Raw genomic sequence first — 19860 nt, 5'->3', positions numbered from 1 at the left:
ACTAAATCAGTCTCTCCCTGCTCCATGAGCTTTATCATACCTCTTCTTAAAGCTATGTATGGAATTTGCCTCTACTACTTCACTCTCCAGATTATTCCGCTTCCAGACACCTCTAAGGCTAAAGAAATACTTGCTAACATCCTTATGACTCAACTGGGTTTTATCTTCCAATTGTGGCCCCTTGTTCCTGTATCCCATCTCTGAAATATTCGAGCCCTGTCCACCTTGTCAATTCCTCTCAGTATTTTATACGTCGTTATCATGCCCCCCCTATCCTTCCTATCCTCTAGTGTCATCAGGTTGAGTTCCCTTAATCTCTCCTCGTAAGACTTACCCTTCGGTTCCGGTACTAATCTTGTTGCAAACTTTTTTCACTTACTCCAATTTCTTGACGTGTTTGACTAAGTGTGGGTTCCATACTGGTGCTGCATACTCCAATATGGGCCTGACGTATACGGTGCACAATGTCGTGAATGATTCCTTTCTCAGATGTCAAAATGATATTCTCAGGTTTGCCAAGCGCCCATATGCTGCAGCAATTATTTGAGTGATGTGTGCCTCAAGGGATATGTTTGTTATACTGCTTACCCCAAGATCCTTTTCTTTAAGTGACGTTTGAAGCATTTGATTCTCTACCCTGTACTCCATGTGCAGTCTTCATGAATTTGCACTTACTGGGGGTTAAACTCCAGGAGCCAATTGTCGTACCAGACTTGTAGTCTGTCCAGACACTCTTGCAATCCTAGCTGAACCTCGCCCGCTTGTATTATCCTCATCAGTTTCACATCATCATCGACCAGCGACACTTCTGAATCTGTTCCTTCCACCATGTCATTCACATATACAAGAAACAGAACCGGACCTAGGATTGACCCTTGTGGAACCCCACTTGACACATGCGCCCACTCTGACACTTCATCACTTACTAACACTCGTTGTTTCCTTCCTGTCAGGTATTCCCTGATCCATTGCAGTACTTTACCTACTATTCTTGCCTGCTCCTCTAATTTTTGTACCAATCTCTTGTATGATACTGTGTCAAAAGCCTTCTTGCAGTTCGGAAACATGCAATCTACCCATCCCTCTCTGTCCTATCTTACTACTGTTACCTTATCGTGGAACTCAGGTAGATTTGTGACACAGAATTTCCCATCTCTTTTAATGTGCTTCACCACTCTTCTCCTGATCATCTTTTCCATGACTTGACATACTACACAAATCAGTGACACTGGTCTGTGCTTTAACGCTGCCTGTCTCCTTTCTTAAAAATTGGAACCACATTTGCTGTCTTCCACTCCTCAGGCAATTCCCCAGTTTCGATAGATTTATTGAAGATTGCTGCTAGCGGCACATATAGTTCCTCTGCTCCCTCTCTCAGGATCCATGGAGATACGTTATCTAGGCCCATTGCCTTAGTTTCTTTACCTCCTCCTTGGTTATGTGTATTGTGTCCAGCATCTTCTGATGCACCCTATCTCCATGGTTTGCTGGAAGCATTTCTGTCTCTAGAGGGAATACTTCTCTAAATCTTGTGTTAAGTTCATCGCATACTTCGTGGTCACTTTTTGTGAGCTTCCCTCCTTCTTTCTTCTGCCTGATTATCTGGTCCTTGACTGTTGTTTTTCTCCTACTGTGACTGTATAACAACTTTGGCTGAGATTTGGCTTTTGTTGCTAAGTCGTTCTCGTATTACCTCTCGGCCTCTCTTCTTATCCCTGCATATTCGTTACTGGTTCTGCTCAACTCCTTGTTTTCTTAAGTCCTTTGCCTTCTATACTTTTCCATGCTCTGACACACTTGGCTTTGGTCTCTTCACACCTCAAGTTAAATCATCATGGGCTCACTCTGGTCTTACCATTTTTTATGTTACCCTTTGCTATGAACTTCTCTGCCTCACTGCATTTAGTGGTCACTGGTTCCATCATTTCATTTACTGCTTTTCTTCTAGTTCCTTTTCCCACTGCACTTCATGCAGGAATTTTCTCATGACTATGTAGTCCCCTTTCTTGAAGTTTGGCTTCTCTCGTCCTCCTGCTGCTGCATTCTCAACTGTTAACTGTACAAGGTATTCAAAACTCAGGACATCGTGATCGCTAGGGCCAAGGGGTGTTTCGTGTGTGATATTCCCTATGTCTGAACTATTCAAGGTGAATATGAGACCCAGCCTTGCTGCAACATCCTCTCCTCTCTCTCTATTTGTATCCCTAACATGTTGGTGCATGAAGTTCTCCAATACTGTCTCCAACACCTGGGCCCTCCACGTTTCTGGTTCCCCATGTGGCTGTAGGTTTTCCCAGTCAATCACTTTACGATTGAAATCTCCCATTATGAGTAATTTTTTCCTACCCATATGAGCCCTCCTTGCCACTTCAGCTAGTGTATCCACCATTGTTCTGTTTCACTCATCATACTCTTGTCATGGCCTCCTCCTGTTCAGTGGTGGGTTATACATCACTGCTATCATCACCTATGGACCCCCACACTGAAGTGATCCTACAGTGAAGTCGTCTGTTTCTCCCTCTGTCCATTCTTCCCATTTCCTCAAAACTCCACTGGTTTTTGATGAGCAGTACCACTCCTCCCCCCCCTCTGTTCTCTCTGTCTTTCCTCAAGATCTGATATCCAGGTGGAAAGATTGCATCTGTTATCATCCCTGTAAGTTTTGTCTCTGTTAGTGGTATGATGTCAGGGGATGCATCAATGATTCGTTCTTGCCACTCTTCACTCATATTTGTAATTCCATCTGCATTGGTGTACCATACCTTTAGCCTCCTTTCTAATACTGTATTTTGGGAAGTGGAAGAGGATGTTGCATGCTGGGGGTGTGGGAGGCAGGGCTAAATATTATGGGAGGCTGCTGTGATTGTGAAATTAGTGCTTGAATGGGGGGGGGGGGCTATGAGGTGTGGTTTGTTTCTGGCTATTGTGTTAAGGTGATATGGGGTGACAGTGGTTAGGGGTTTCTGTAATAATTTGTGTTTGATGTTCCCCCGGAGGCTGAGCTTTCCTGTCGTTGCCTGTCCTGTCTCTCTTTCCTTTCACTGGTTTTTTCTTGCTCTCACTCTCAGTTTTTCCCTTTCTTTTCTTGTTCTGTCTCAATTGAGGTACACTTATTGATATTCTTGAGAGTCCTTTAACAGTGGCTTCTGTTGCAGTATCTTGTTCTGTGTTACTTCTGTCTTGAATGTCAATTTGATTGGTCGAATTTTTTCCCTTGAATACCCCCCAAGTGTGTGAAAATTTTCTACCTGAGACATGTCCTCTCCTGTTCTTGCAATGATGCTCTTAATATATTTTTTCTCACAGTGCTTTCTTTCACCATTGGTCTTCCCGTCAGCCTCCTGAAGGCCATGAATAATTATTGACCTCTCCCTCTCTTCTTCCCATTTCTTTTCCCTCCATATCTCTGGATCTGATTAAAGCATCTCCTTTGTTGTTTCCCTTATCAACTTCTGGACACCCTGATGGCCTGGCATTACTTCTGCAAGGTACTTCTTAGCTTCATACCCTCCTTCAGTATCATCACTTCCTGCTGATGTTCCCATTTCAGTCCCCTTGCTCCTTTTAGACCTCATATCCTGCTTCAGCACATCCATTTCTTACTCCAGTCTCTGTATCTTTGCCTCAGCAGCTACAGCTCATGATTCCTACTTCTTGCTCTCTACAGATAGCGTCTGTAACATGTTATTGCAAAGCTAATTTAACCTTTTTTCCCTTTCTCGATCCATTTTGCTCTTGAGCTTTTCTACCTATTCCTTTTCAGACCAGCCATCCCCGGTTCCCTTGCCTTTACCTCTTCCCTTTTGAGATCTCATTATTTATTATCCTGTTAGGATGCTCTAGGACTAGGTCCTTCAGCTTTGTGTAAAATTACATATGTGTGGCTACAGGCTACATTTTTTTCGTAGCAACTGCGTCCTTTAGCTTCTGCCTTCCTAGAAAGTTTTGGCATACTTTCATCTCGACCTACTTTTGTGAGAGAACTGTGTGTGTACGTTTTTGGATCAGTGTATGCTCTTTCCTGTACTCTGTGTGTACGTTTATGGATTAGTACATACTCTTTCCTGTACTCTGTGTGTACGTTTATGGATTAGTACATGCTCTTTCCTGTTCTCTGTGTGTACGTTTATGGATTAGTGCATGCTCTTTCCTGTACTCTGTGTGTACGTTTATGGATCAGTGCATGCTCTTTCCTGTACTCTGTGTGTATGCTCTTTCCTGTACTCTGTGTATACGTTTTTGGATCAGTGCATGCTCTTTCCTGTAAGCGAAAATTTTTGTGAGCAATAGTGTCAGAAAAATCATTCTGATCCTAAGAAAAAAATATATTTTATTGTGTTTGTTTATTGTTAAACTATTGTAATCTTATCTAAAATATATTTAGTTGGATTAGGCTAAATTAAATTATGCTTGTTATAATGAGGTCAGGTAAGTTTTCTAAGGTTCTTTTCTTATAAAATTATTAATTTTTATATTAACATAAATGAGAAAAATGTATCTTTAAACGTATATCAGAAAATTTTAGAAACGGCTTAATTTTAAATGAATTCTTGAAAATTGACTAATTTTACCTATTCTGAACGATATATATATATATATATATATATATATATATATATATATAATATATATATATATATATATATTTATATGTATATATATATATATATAATGTGTGTGTGTGTGTGTGTGTTTGTGTGTGTGTGTGTCTGCGTATGTGTGTGTGTGTAGAGAGAGAGAGAGATAGATAGTGAGAGTAAAGGCAATGAAGCAGAAGAGGTATAGGGTAGATTTAAGTATGTGGTGTTAGTGTGTTCAGCAGTAGTTTGTGGTTACAGGAAAGTGAGTTTGGGAGGGAAGAAAAGCGATTGGTGGAATGATGAGGTAAAGAAAATAGTAAGAGAGAGAGAGAAAATTAGCATATGAATGGTTTTTACAAAGTAGAAGTGATACAATGATGGAGGAGTATATGGAAAAAAAAGAGGGGTTAAGAGTGTGGTGAAGGAACGTAAAAGGAAAGCAAATGAGAGACTGGGTGAGATGCTATCAACAAATATCATTGAGAATAAGAAAAGTTTTGGAGTGAGAATAATAAGTCGAGAATGCCTAGGAAACGAAAGGATTTAACAGTTAAAAATTAAGAGAGGAGAGTGGTTTGATAAAGAGTTAGAGGTATCGAGAAGATGGAGGGAATATTTTGAGGAACTGTTAAATGTTGACGAAGACAGGCAAGCTGTGATTTCGTGCATTGCACAGAGAGGCTTAACATCTCATAGGAGTGAGAAAGAAGCAGTTGTAAGTGTGAGGGAGGTGCGTGAGGCAGTGGGTAGAACGAAAGGTGGTAAAGCAGCTGGGATTGATGGGATAAAGAGTGAAATGTTGACTGCAGGTGGGGATATAATTTTGGAGTGGTTGGTTCTTTTATCTAATAAATGTGTGGAAGAGGGTAAGGTACCTAGGGACTGGCAGAGAGTATGCATAGTTCCCTTGTATAAAGGCAAAAGGGACAAAAGAGAGAGTGAAAGAATTCTAGGGAAATAAGCCTGGTAAAGTGTATGGTAGAGTTATCAGTGAAAGAATTAAGAATAAAATGGAGAGCAGGATAGCAGATGAATAAGGAGTCTTTAGGAAGAGTAGGGGGTGTGTAGACCAAGTGTTCACAGTGAAACATATAGGTGAACAGTATTTGGATAATGGTAAAGAGTTTTTTTTTTGCATTTATAGATTTAAAAAAGGTGTATGATAGGGTGGATAGGGGAGCAAGGTGGCAGATGTTGCAAATGTATGGGATAGGAGGTAGGTTACTGAAAGCAGTGAAGAGATTTTACGAGGATAGTGAAACTCAGGTTAGGTTATGTATGAGAGAGAGACATTATTTCCCAGTAGATTGAGGCGCTGAATCTGCATTCTCTAGAAAGGCGTAGAATTAAGGGGGATATGATTGAGGTGTATAAATAGAAAACAGGAATTAATAAAGGGGCTGTGAGTAGCATGCTAAAAATATCTAGCATAGACAGAACTCTCAACAATGGTTTTAAGTTGGAAAAATACAGATTCAGGAAGGATATAGGAAAGCACTGGTTTGGTAATAGAGTTGTTGATGAGTGGAACAAACTCCCGAGTACTGTCATAGAAGCTAAGACGTTGTGTAGTTGTAAAAATACTGTAGGTTGGGTAAATACATGGGTGGGTGTGGGTGGGTGTGAGTTGGACCTGACTAACTTGTTCTACTAGGTCCGATGCCGTGCTCCTCCCTTAAGTGAATGTGACTGACCTGACTAGGTTAAGGCATTGGCTTAAGCCAGGGGAAGAATTGTACCTGCCTCGCATAGGCCCATAGGCCTGCTGCAGTGTTCCTTCTTTCTTATGTTCTTGTGTAAAAGTAGGCCATAGAAAGGGCTGTATCATGTCACCATTGTTATTCAATATATTTATAGATGGGGTTGTAAGAGAAGTGAATGCTCGGGCGTTGGCAAGAGGTGTGGGATTAAAAGATAAAGAACCTATCCCAAAGTGGGAGTTGTCACATTTGTTTTTTGCTGCTTGACACTGTGTTTTTGGAAGATTCTGAAAAGAAGTTGCAAAGGTTGGTGGACAAGTTTGGTAGGGTACGTAAAAGAAGGAAATTAATATGAACATAGGAAAGAGTAAAGTGTTGAGGATATCAAAATATTAAGTAATGAAGGATTGGATATCAGACTGTATTCACATATTTGGGAATAGACTTGTCAGCAGATGTTTCTTTGAAAGATGGGGTGAATTACAGAATTGATGAGAGGAAAAAGGTTAGTGGAGCTAAGGAGTCTATGGAGTCAAAGAACGTTATCCATAAATGCAAAGAGGGGAATGTTTGAGAGTATAATTATATCAATGTTCTTATACAGGGTGAAGCATGGGTGGTGAATGTTGCAACAAGGAGAAGGCTGGAGGCAGTGGAGATGGCGTGTCTGAGGGCAATGTGTGGTGTGAATATAATACAGAGAATCCATAGCTTGGAAATTAGGAGGCCTGGGGTTTCTAAAAGTATTATTCACAGAGCTGATGAGGGGTTGTTGAGGTGGTTCGGACATTTAGAGAGGATGGAACGATATAGAATGACTTGAAGAGCATATAAATCTATAATGGAAGCAAGGAGGGGTAAGGGTCGGTCATGGAAAGGTGGGAGGGAGGGGGTAAAGAAGGTTTTGTGTGAGAACGGATAGGATTTCCAGCGAGCGTGCGTGAGCATGTTAAATAGGAGTGAGTGAAGACAAATGCTTTTTTATGACTTGACATGCTGTTGGAGTATGAGCAAAGTAACATTTATGAAGGGATTCATAGAAGCCAGCAAGCCAGACTTGAGTCCTGGAGGTGGGAGGTATGACGCCTGTGCTCTGAAGGAGGGGTGTTGATATGTAGCAGTTTTTAACTGTAGTGTATGCACGCTTCTGGCAAGACAGTGATGGAGTGAATGATGAAAGTGTTTCTTCTTTTTCAGGTCACTCTGCCATGGTGAGAAATGGCTGACGAGTTAATAAAAACAATAGATATATAATTATAATACCATTGAATTATTTCATTTAATCACTTGAACTGAAATGAGAAGATAATTCAAGTGTCCTTCATGAAGAGTCGTAGCCTGACCTCCATTTGTCATCTGCTTACCATGAGGGACCTTACAGGTATTTTGTATAGATTCCCACTGACATGGAATCGAATTACCATGTTAAATTAATTATCTAATAGACAGTCTGAAGTTCGGAACTGTTGTAATAATTTTGATTCATCAATTTGTATAATTAAATAATCATCAGATTTAAACATTAATTTGCTTCAATGATTATGAAACACGAAATGATTCTGATGGTATTTGAGAGAACATGTACTGAGTCTGTGTTCAATTGTTATAATTGCCTTGCTATTCATTGCTGATTGTCTGGTTTCCCATCAGACTAGTAGATTCGAATCTCATGTGTTGTGGATAATCATCTATGTGTGGTTGTAGAGATCGAAGCTTACCTCATGGCCTTGCCTCTCTAATGGTTGTTATGGGCGTCACTATTCCTAGGCCCTATAATACGTATTCTTAAAGTTATGAATGAAGTATTCCTCCACCTTTCTTTTTCATCCAAGTTATTCCACTCTTTGACCAGCCTGAGGTAAATACTTCTTGATATTCCTGTGACTCGTGTTTCTCTGCCTTTCATTTGCGTCATCGTATATCCGTTTTCCGCTTCTTGATCAGTCTATTCTTACACACCCTGTAAAGTCTATTGACAATTTTTAATATCATATAATGTCTACCTTTGGTCCTTTCATCTTCTTTCTTCAAGTTTATTACCTTTAGTCTCAACTCATTGTTCGGTTCCTTTATCTCCGAGTCTAGTCTCGCTGAGAACTTCAGCTTTTCCAGATGTAAGCTCCAAGCTTATACTGCATCCTCCAAGGTCATGTATACGTTCTTGAACGATTCTGTTGAGATTCTCGAAAGCTGTTTACGGATCATCCAAATCCGAATTTGATGCTTATGTTTTTTTTAGTTTGTGTGTGAGACTGACGATTTTCTCGGTACTAATCACCAAGAGGTCCTTGTTTCTTTGATTTACTGAACGAATGTCAGTTCTCCACAGTCTTAGCTATTTCTATTCATGTCATCCTTTTTCTTTCCTGGTTCATCTTCACCTACTTCTTTTCTTAGCCTTTCTACTGCCTGTCTTGGCATCCTCACTTTATTTTCAACCTTCTTCCATCTGTTCTGGGCAGCTTTCTTGATTATTTAGTTTTCTTTGTCTTTCCTCTGTCTCTTAAATAAACTAAATCTTCCCTCAAGATCCCCTATTATCCTGCTCTTTACGTTCTCTAACATTTTTGCCAAGCCTCAAAGGCAAGTCCCATTAATCCCATTTGCTGCACCATTTATTTCTTTAACCCCGTGATACGTGCTCCTCGTGTGTGTCCCCTTCTCCCCCGTATCATTTTCTTCCCACTTGTTTACGCTCCTACCATCTATGGATGAGTTATCACTGTCTGTATTATGCTTCCAGTATTCGTACTTCTGAGTGAGGGGTGGGGGTGAGGGGTGGGAGGGGTGAGGGGGTGGGGGTGTATGTGGAGGTGATGGGTGGGGTTGAGGGGCGGGAGTGAGGGCTGGGGTGAGGGGTGGGGAGAGGTGAGGGGTGGGGGTGAGGGGTAGGGGTAGGGGTGAGGGTGAGGGGTGGGGGTGGGGTGAGGGGTATTGTAAGGGTGAAGGTGGGGGTGAGGGGTATGGTGGGGTAAGGTAAGGACTCTTTATCTATGGAATTGAGCCGCTGCCTCAGTTCCTGGAGTCGAGACCGCAAACTTTCCATTGCCCCTCCCTCATAGGTGCTGTATAACCCCTACAGGTTTAGCGCTCATCATGAATATAGAAATGAGACGAGAAATGATGCAGATTTTTAAAGTGGTGGAATTATTTACTTGTTCATACAGAGGCCAGTCATTGTATCTGTCATCTTAACGAACTGAGTATTGTGTATATTGTGAATGTGTGTATTGTGTGCGTGTGTTTGTGTGTGCACGTGCTTGTCTTTGTGCATAGTGTGTGCGTGCGTTTGTGCGTGACCGTGTGTGTGTACTAGTAGTTATTAGTTATCAAAGGCACTTGCCGATAGACACTCGGTGATTTTGTGTGTGCGTGCGTGCGTGTGTGTGTGTGTGTGTGTGTGTGTGTGTGTGTGTGTGTGTGTGTGTGTGTGTGTGTGTATGTGTGTGTATGTGCGTGTGTGTGTGTATGTGCGTGTGCGTGTACTCACCTAGTTGTACTCACCTAATTGAGGTTGCAGGGGTCGATGCCGAGCTCCTGGCCCCGCCTCTTCACTGGTCGCTACTAGGTCACTCTCCCTGAACCGTGAGCTTTATCATACCTCTGCTTAAAGCTATGTATGGGTCCTGCCTCCACTACATCGCTTCCCAAACTATTCCACTTACTGACTACTCTGTGGCTGAAGAAATACTTCCTAATATCCCTGTGATTCATCTCTGTCTTCAACTTTCAACTGTGTCCCCTTGTTACTGTGTCCAATCTCTGGAACATCCTGTCTTTGTCCACTTTGCCAATTCCTCTCAGTATTTTGTATGTCGTTATCGTGTCGTCAGGTTGATTTCCCTTAACCTCTCCTCGTAGGACATACCTCTTAGCTCTGGGACTAGTCTTGTTGCAAACCTTTGTACTGTCTCTCTTTTCTTTACGTGCTTGGTTAGGTGTGGGTTCCAAACTGGTGCCGCATACTCCAATATGGGCCTAACGTACACGGTGTACAGGGTCCTAAACGATTCCTTATTAAGATGTCGGAATGCTTTTCTGAGGTTTGGTAGGCGCCCATATGCTGGAGCCGTTATTTGGTTAATGTGCGCTTCAGGAGATGTGCCTGGTGTTATACTCACCCCAAGATCTTTTTCCTTGAGTGAGTTTTGTAGTCTCTGGCCCCCTAGACTGTACTCCGTCTGCGGTCTTCTTTGTGTATGTGCGTGTGTGTGCGTGTGTGTATGTGTGTCTGTGTGTGTGTGTGTGTGTGTGTGTGTGTGTGTGTGTGTGTGTGTGTGTGTATACTCACCTATATTTACTCACCTATTTGTGGTTGCAGGGATCGAGTCACAGCTCCAGGCCCCACTTCTTCGATGGTCACTACTGGGTCTACTTTCTCCCTCCTCTAGGAGTTTTATGTGTATGTGTGTGTGTGTGTGTGTGTGTGTGTGTGTGTGTTTGTGTGTGTGTCGTGCCGAATAATTTTTCTTTAGTTTCAGAGTGATTTCGCGAAAATCACTCTGAAACTAAAGAAAAATTATATATCTCATTGTGTTTGTTCTTTATTCAATTATTGTAAATTTATCAAAAATATATTTAGTTGGATTAGGTTAAATTAAATTGCGCTTGTTATAATATGGTTGGTAAGTTTTCTAAGGTTCTTTTGGCACAAAATTATTAATTTTTATATTAACGTAAATGAAAAAAAATATATCTTAAAACAATAAGAAAATATTTTAGAAAGGACTTAATTTTAAATGACATCTTGAAATGAGCAGTTTTACCTATTCGGCACGACACACACACACACACACACACACACACACACACACACACATATATATATATATATATATATATATATATATATATATATATATATATATATATATATCTCCACGACTACGGTGCTCTTCGCACCTACTCCAAGGCTGAGGGACTGATTACCTCATCTTCTGTACATAGTTCTACTGTCTTCAAGTTATGTCCTGGAATTTGTATTGATAAAGCCACTGGATTGCGAAACGTCTACAATAAAGATACCCAAGCCTTTTTATCCACTTCTCCGAGGCTATGGGTCCCACAATTTACACCAGAGGTGGACCCATATTATATATATATATATATATATATATATATATATATATATATATATATAAAATATATATATATGTATATGTATATATATATGTATATGTATATATATATGTATATATAATTTTATTAATAATAAACTATTTAACAAGACAGAGACACAGTTACATTACGCTATATAACAATTATTCTTCAGAGAGGTACCAACTGATCTTTGTTCTTCTGACCACAAATTTAATACTAATGATGCTGATTTCCAGCTATTGTGAAACGTTTTGTAGAGATTACCATTAACTGGGATACTAATTATCGTGTTGTAATTCAATTAACCTTAAGACATACTGAAGCCTCTCCAATAAACATGCTTCAACACTACACTTCTTTCTATTATTTTTGGATTTAAGCACCCAGTTGCAACTGTCAAAATCTATATTATGGTCACGAAACGTTGGTAAGAAGACACATCACAGCTTGTGTTGCCGTTCTCAGATCACTGCTTTATATATACTGACTTTTGTTCGAACTTCTTCCTGAATTTCATAGGTGAGAGTTTACTAGACATTGCACACAAGGGAGAAAATACACAACTATGTGACCATTAGGTTTACCTTTGACTAGTAGTCTATCCACCGACTAATGGTCTATCCTTTAGGTACTTGTCTATTTTTTGTTTACCAGTCTATCCAGTGACTACTTGTCTATTCTTTGACTACTAATCTATCCTTTGACTACCTGGAGCATACCTGGAGAGGCTTTCGGGGATCAACGCCCCCGCGGCTCGGTCTTAGACCAGGCCACATGGTGGATCAGGGTCTGAGTAACCAGGCTGCTACTGCTGGCCGCACGCAAACAGCCCGGCTGGTCAGGTACTGACTTTAGGTGCCTGTCCAGTCCCTTCTTGAAGACAGCCAGGGGTCTTTTGGTAATCCCCTTATGTATGCTGGGAGGCGGTTGAACATTCTTGGGCCCGTGACACTTACGGTGTTCTCACTCTGTGTACTCGTGACGCCCCTGCTTTTCATTGGGGGAATGTCGCATCTATTGCCGAGTCTTTTGCTTTCATAGGGAGTGATTTTCGTGTGCAAGTTTGATACTAATCCCTCTAGAATTTTCCAAATGTATATTATCATGTATCTCTCTCGCCTGCGTTCCAGGGAATACAAATCATGGGACTTCAACCGTTCCGTACTTATAAGTGCCGAAAAAGTTCTTTGTACACTCTCCAGGTCAGCAATTTCGCCTGCCATGAAAGGGGCAGTTAGTGTGAAGCAGTATTCTTGCCTAGAGAGCATAAGCGATTTGAAGAGAATCATGGTGAGCTTGGCGTCCGTAGTTTTGACAGTTTTCATTATCCATCCCATCATTTTCCTAGCAGATGAGGTAGATACATTGTTGTGGTCTTTGAAACCGAGATCCTCTGACATTATCACTGCCAGGTCCTTCATATTACTTTTTCGTTCTACTGTATGATTAGAATTTGTTGTATACCCTAATACAGTTTTAATTTCCTCAAGTTTTTGAAATTTCTCTTCATTGAACTTCATATTGTTTTGAGTGGCCCATTTGAAGATTTGGTTGATGTCCGCTTGGAGTCTTGCGGTGTCTTCGATGTAGGTCACTGTCGTGGCAATTCGGGTGTCATCCACAAAGGAAGACACGGAGCTATGGCTTACATCTCTGTCTATGTCAGATATGAGGATGAGGAATAGGATGGGAGCGAGTACTGTGCCTTGTGGAACAGAGCTTTTCACCGTAACTGCCTCTGTTTACTATTACTCTTTGTTTCTATTTATTAGGAAGTTATAGATCCATATACCAACTTTTCCTGTTAATCCTTTATCAGGCATTTTGTGCTATTACACCATGGTCACACTTGTCGAAGGCTTTTGCAAAGTCTGTGTATACTACATCTGTATCTTGTTTATCCTCTGTAGCATCCAGGGCCTTGTCATAGTGGTCCAGTAGCTGGGACAGGCAGGAGCGACCTGCTCTAAGCCCGTGTTGCCCTGGGTTGTGTAACTGATGGGTATCTAGGTGGCTGGCGATCTTGCTTCTTAGAACCTTTTCAAATATTTTTATGAAATGGGATGTTAGTGATATCGGTCTGTTGTTTTTTGCAATTACTTTATTGCCACCATTGTACAGTGGGGTTATGTCTGTTGTTTTTAGTGAGTGTGAGATGACCCCTGTGTCCATGCTCCCTCTCCATAGAATACTGAAGGCACGTGACAGTCTATCCATTAACAGTAGTCTATCCATTGACAGTAGTCTATCCATTGACAGTAGTCTATTCATTGACTGCTAGTCTATCTTTTGACTACTAGTCTGTCCTTTGAGTATCAGTCTATCCATTGACTACAAGTCTATCCTTTGACTGCTAGTCTTTCTTTTGACTACTAGTCTATTAATGATGTGTTACAGAGCTTAAGAACCTAAGAATAAAATAACACTGCAGTAGGCCTATCGGCCCATGCTACGTAGGTCTAACTCACGCCCATCTACACCCACTTATGCATCCGTTCTGCCTATATTTAGAGTTCCCAATAACTTTCTCTTCGATTATGCTACCTAGGAGTTTGCTCCATTAATCCACAGTTCCACTGCTAAACTAATACGTATTTCAAAACACACTTTCTGAATCTAAATTGACCCAACCTGAATCAAATGCAGCGAGAAATATTTTCAACACGTTATTTGCATTCTCTATTTATCCCTGTTTTCCATTTGTACACTTCAGTCATATCTCCCCTAAATCTCCGTCTCTAAAAACAGTGCAAACTTAGTGCCGTCGGCCTATCTTCCCATATAAATGATCGCGCCGTCTCTGTCTCTGTAAATAGCAGTTGTCAATGATATATATATATATATATATATATATATATATATATATATATATATATATATATATATATATACTTAAAAATATGGATGAGGATTTGATCAGTGGTTCATGCATATGGCAGACTCAACCCTGTAATCATTCAGCCGTAGAGTTTACAATACAAAGATTTTACAACCAACATTTATGTGACTCTGCGATCTCATTCTACATCCTCATGTATCTTTCATGGTAAATCTGTTCTCATGGCCTTGACGGGTATGAGAAAAGCTTCACCATGAAAATTTCTGGGGTGATAGTAAGGTCACATTTAGTGCCGCTGATAAGGTTAGTTTACAAGAGTATATATGATAAATGACCATTATTTTAAAAGAGGTGGAGCGGTAAGCCAGCGGAAGGCCTCGGTCAGATGAGCAAAAGCTGCAACGGCAGGTTATCATCTGACTAAGAGCCGCGTCAGAAGACGTCCTATTTCTTGACGAACCTCACCTAACCTACAGAAGTACTGGGTGTAAAACCATTCTTTCGTAAAACTCGTAAGTGTAAACTACCAAGCTGAATATTGAAGTTTAGAAATACCTGAGTATTTTCGTGTGTTCATCTACGCATCTTGAAATCAACTAGAAAAATGGTAAAATACGCTAATACAGTAAGAATGTGAGGTGCTTAAACTCGAGGGAAACTTTCACCAATCATACACTTGTGAGCATGACCGCCATGGGGCAATGGACCCAACACAGTGCTGCTTTAATTAGGATTCTCACAGGTTCATCAAATGAAACAGACATTATCTTGGTCACTTGAGCAACAAGCTGACAAGCGAGTATATAGAAACGAAATATAGACCAAGATATGATCTATGACGACATGTCGCTCAAAAATTAACTTTATCAAGCTTCCGACTTAATAAGGTGCAATCCTGAGAAAAATATACAAATTAAGTCTTCCAGTATTGCGTTTCTTCATATCAGTCATTATCGTGGTTCATATTACACAGAGTCTTAAAAATGTGTAGATTTTTAAGACTTTATATTATTAAGAAGGAAAATGCAATGTTGAAGACCGAAAAAAAAAATGTACAGGTGGAGGCTGTAGTTGAACATGAAAGCTGGCTGGTCAAAATTCTATTAGTGAATGTTAGAATCAAAAGTTTTGCACAAAACTCAGTAAAGCCAATGTAAGGAAATGATTTTGACAAAGAATTCAAACTGTTCTCCCTTTACGCCAGTATTTTTATTTTATATCAGAAAGCTGTCTACCTCATCGACACCATAATCTAGGTGGGACATAAAGTATGCATCATGCTTAACTAACGTGGACTCTTCAGTGTTAAGTTGAAATAATGCATTTCAAGGTAGGCAGTCTCTAGCAGTAGTTCAGTTTACACATTTGCTGTTGTTTCGAAGAGGAAGAGACAAAGCACTGATGTCATATTTAGAATGTTTCATGACATTCTCATTTGATGATTAAGACACATATGCAACAGCGAGTATCTTTATTGTTGAAACGTTTCGCCTACACAGCTTTCTTCAGTCAAATACAGAGGAAGCAAGTGAAGTAGTGAAATGAAGATGATGTAATCGGTGCTTGAAGAAATAGTATTTGAGGCGGTCAGATTGACCGTCGGTATTTTATAAGATTTTCAGCACATCTTAGTTGATTCTATATAAATATCAGCAAACTTGTGTAAGGAACAAAATATACGCCTTTCAAAGGTCGGATCATCATATATTCCTTATTTTCAAGATCTACTGTCAAGGTCATGCTTTTGAAAAGGTTTTGAAAGTAGGTTCAGTTCTATATCATCTTTTCATGGAAATACTAAAGGTTTTGTTAATGAAGATACGATAATATCGTAAGTTAAATGAAATTTCATGGATTTTTCTAACATCGCCATCAAAGAACTCAGAACTGTGTCTTCTATAGAGGAAATTATAGAGGAAAATATTGATATTGACTCGTGTAGTGATTCAGCATCTCGTAGCGTTAATATTTTTTGTGTGCAAATCCTTTGTTGCTGTAGTTCGTTAAATGATTTTTCCCTAGCAAGCATTAACGCTCATTGTTCAACGTTAATTAACTTTGTTGCCCTGGGTATTTTTCTTTAATGCTTTAATAGAGAAAAGGTCGATTTTACGTCATGTTCACCAAGGAAAGGATCATTTACTTTTATGGAAGCTCTCTGATCGTTCATTAAAGGAGCACTGCACAGCGTTTACTGGGTCATTCCCTTCAAGGGCATTTGCCATCCGAACTTAATATTAGCGAAGGGCTCTTTATCAAAGGAACCGGATCCATCCTCTTCCTCCTTGGACAATCCCAGGAGCAGCATCACCCCTGCGGACTGAGTTCTTACCATGCTCTCAGGTCCGTTAACTCACCTGGTGAATAATAACTTTGCACTGATAGCTAAAATAAGAAGAGGCCTGCATGTTAATTCTTTCCAGAAGGGGTACAAACACCTTTGCTTTTGTTAGTTTCTTTGGAAATATGTGTGTGAATACAAGAAAATGTTAATGTACTCATGCTGTCTCCTTGCCATAATTATCAACACATTCTTACGATAGCAAGGGTGCGTTGGACACCAGAACTTATGCTACCACTAACACAAACTATTACCAACATTACCTTCAGAAATCACAACCACAATTCCTGTAACTCTCAATCTAGCAACAATCATCACTATACCAACCAAAATGTTTTCTACCATCACTATACGTGTCATCACTATGTTTATCACTATCACACCGTGATTACTACCACCATCAATACACTCTCAACCACCATCAGAGTGATCATCATTACTCTAGTAACCATTAACTTTATGCAAACCACGATCATTATCACAATCAGCATCACTATAAAAACAAGAAACATTTTTCCAGCCACCAACACTATATACCAATCAACAGCACTATACCAACAACTAACACATCAGCTACCAACGCTATGTAGCACCTGCCACCATCACAGTACCTACCATCAGTACTATACCTACCACTAACACCATACCTCTCACCATCTCTATACCTTCACCGAGACTACAACCACCATTACTATACGTACCACCAACACTACATGCCATCACCAAGCTATATTCCAACCATCAACACCACATACCAACACCCATCACTAAACCTACTATCAACACTACATACCAACCACCAACACCTCATACCAACACCCATTTCCATACCAACCACCGACACTACACACCACCTCTATCGTCAACAAGCCAAAACATAGAACGTATATTATCTTACATCTTGCCATACCTTGAGCTCCAGCTCTCGCATCTTGTTGTTCATCATTATCGTTTTTCTCGTGATCTTCTCCCCCGGGCGGTTTAAGCGCAGGACCCACGGTAACCACTGCAGGAACAAACTCTTCACCTGAACACCACACAAAGGGGAAAACAAAAAATGAATGAGCATGTCTGAAACTACAGTAAAATTGCTGGAAAACAGAGAGAATGTTATCATGACGTTTAGTTAAAGTTATAAAAAAAAAGAACCTTAGTGGGTTACTCGGTGTTTGTAATATTGAAGGACTGATACTTCGTTTGGTAATAGCTGGGTAAATACGCTACTCTGGTAGCCAGTCTAGAGAGAGAGAGAGAGAGAGAGAGAGAGAGAGACTGACAGACAGGCAGACAGAAACTGACAGAGACAGTGTTCAGTTTCTGATAAGTTAGACACTTTTAATTAAATATACTGTACTACTACAAGTGCATAAATTACATAATAATGTGACAGATGGGTGGGGAATCAATGTTTATATTTCCAAAAACCTTTTCCTATGGAGTTTCCAATGACACAAGAGTAAAAGTTGAACTTTTACCATGGGTAAAAGTTTATTTTATTTGAAATGAAAATATAAAGAGATGAATGATTTAATTAAATGCAGATAAGCGTCATGTAATGGAAATTGGTGAACACAATAAGGCTACTTGAAGATTAATAGAATAGACGAATCTAGGAGTAATTATTTCTAAAAAAAACATACTATTGAAGATTACATTAATGAATTTGCAAGAAATGCCCAACGTGCGCTGATAAAGTTCCAAACTGCGTTCAGATTTATATGCATGAAGAAAATGCTGAAATATTGTCCACAATAGTACATTAAACAGATATGGGATTATACAAGGGCCTTATCTTCGAAAATTTGAAGATAAAAAAATTTAAAAGGCTGTGAGAGGTAAGAAATGTGTGATAAAACAATGAGCGAAAACACTGAAAATGTTTATAGGAGCCGATATGAGGGGTAAAAAAAAAAACAGATAAAGACAAAATGATTAAATATGTTATTATCACACGATGCTCTTACACGCAGAGTTCGTGATGGGAGAAATGGCAACATAAAAAAGATATACATTGCTATCACCTTCTAAGCGCAAATGTGTAAGCCATACATACGAAAACGGGAATCTGCCCTAAATAATACGTTATATACTATTCAATCCAAAATTGTAGATGAAGGAACTCCAAACAGTAGGCTGCCTGCCCAAAATTGTAACGACACAGCCAAAAAGAAAAAAAAAGATTGAAAATGATAACTTTGAAGATACAGTGAGCAGAAAGAGCCAAAAAATGTGAAAACTACGACCATGGAGAAAATTGACTAATGAACATTAACTTACATGTGAGACACAGAACATATAAGGGAGAAATAATGATCGAATTCAGCAACGAGGAACATCTTATCCCAGAGTTTTCATGGATTCAATGTGGATGAGAAGGGCGACTCAAAGAAGATATATTATACCAAACCTAGACGATCAAACGACCCAATGCATTAACATTTAGAGTCGGGGACGCAAATACACAGACCGAAAGAAAAAACAAAGCAATATTCAGAAACGAAACCTGGGTACAGATAAATCGAAAAGGCGGGTGAAAGATCCATCCCTACTTGGAGACACGCAAGCAAAAAAAAAAAATAAAAAATAAAACGAACTTTTGGTTCAATAGATTAAACAAGGAAGGAGACTGAAAAAGGAGAATATAATAAAGAACGACCTCAATCGTGAGAAACCATAAAAAGCAGCAAAAATGCAAGAATTGAAAACACTTAGATCATAGGGGATATGGGAGACAGTTTGAGTATACCTTAACAGTAAAGACGAAATTGGAAGCAAACTTCACAAGATGTTCACTCGAAGGAAATTAACAGTATAGGGTCAGGTAATAAGCCCGAAGAAGAAAAGTGATATTCCCACGAAAAATTGCGATGAATTAAACATAGAATTCAACAAAAAATTCTTAATTGTTTACACAAATAAAATAAACATCTGTAACAACAAGGAAAAGGAGTGACAAACAGAACCCGTGTAGTGGACTAGAAAATAACCGAGAAAGCAGAGAACTGCTAATGGAACCGAACACAACAATGGCGATAACTATATTAAAATTTCAGTATCTATTAAAATAGATACTGAGAGAAGGGGCAATTGCCCAGAGCAAACTACTTGCCCAAATTTATAGTAAATTACTAGAAACAGGCAAAATATCAGATATCTGGAAAATAACAAATACAATCCTGTTACACAAAATGTGACAGACAGGCATCGCTAAACAACACTCCAACATTTCTGACAAGCTCTCAATGTAAGGTGATGCATAAAGTAATAATCAAAGACTGAGAGAACATCTAGAATGAATAG

The 19860-nt window shown here is 39.6% G+C and overlaps 1 protein-coding gene across 2 annotated transcripts in view; it reads right to left on the bottom strand.

Annotated features, from left to right (window-relative positions):
* LOC128691331 (neuronal acetylcholine receptor subunit alpha-7) overlaps nt 1-19860 on the bottom strand; it is a 278069-nt gene that overhangs the window by 26752 nt on the left and 231457 nt on the right. For both annotated transcript variants that reach the window (XM_070087772.1, XM_070087776.1), the window contains exon 8: nt 17471-17587. In XM_070087772.1, the coding sequence (XP_069943873.1) occupies nt 17471-17587 (117 nt within the window). The remainder of the gene's footprint in view (nt 1-17470; nt 17588-19860) is intronic.

This window comes from Cherax quadricarinatus, chromosome 2 (genome assembly GCF_038502225.1).
Source record: "Cherax quadricarinatus isolate ZL_2023a chromosome 2, ASM3850222v1, whole genome shotgun sequence".
Lineage (NCBI taxonomy): Eukaryota > Metazoa > Arthropoda > Malacostraca > Decapoda > Parastacidae > Cherax > Cherax quadricarinatus.
This window is presented reverse-complemented; position numbering and strand designations above follow the sequence as displayed.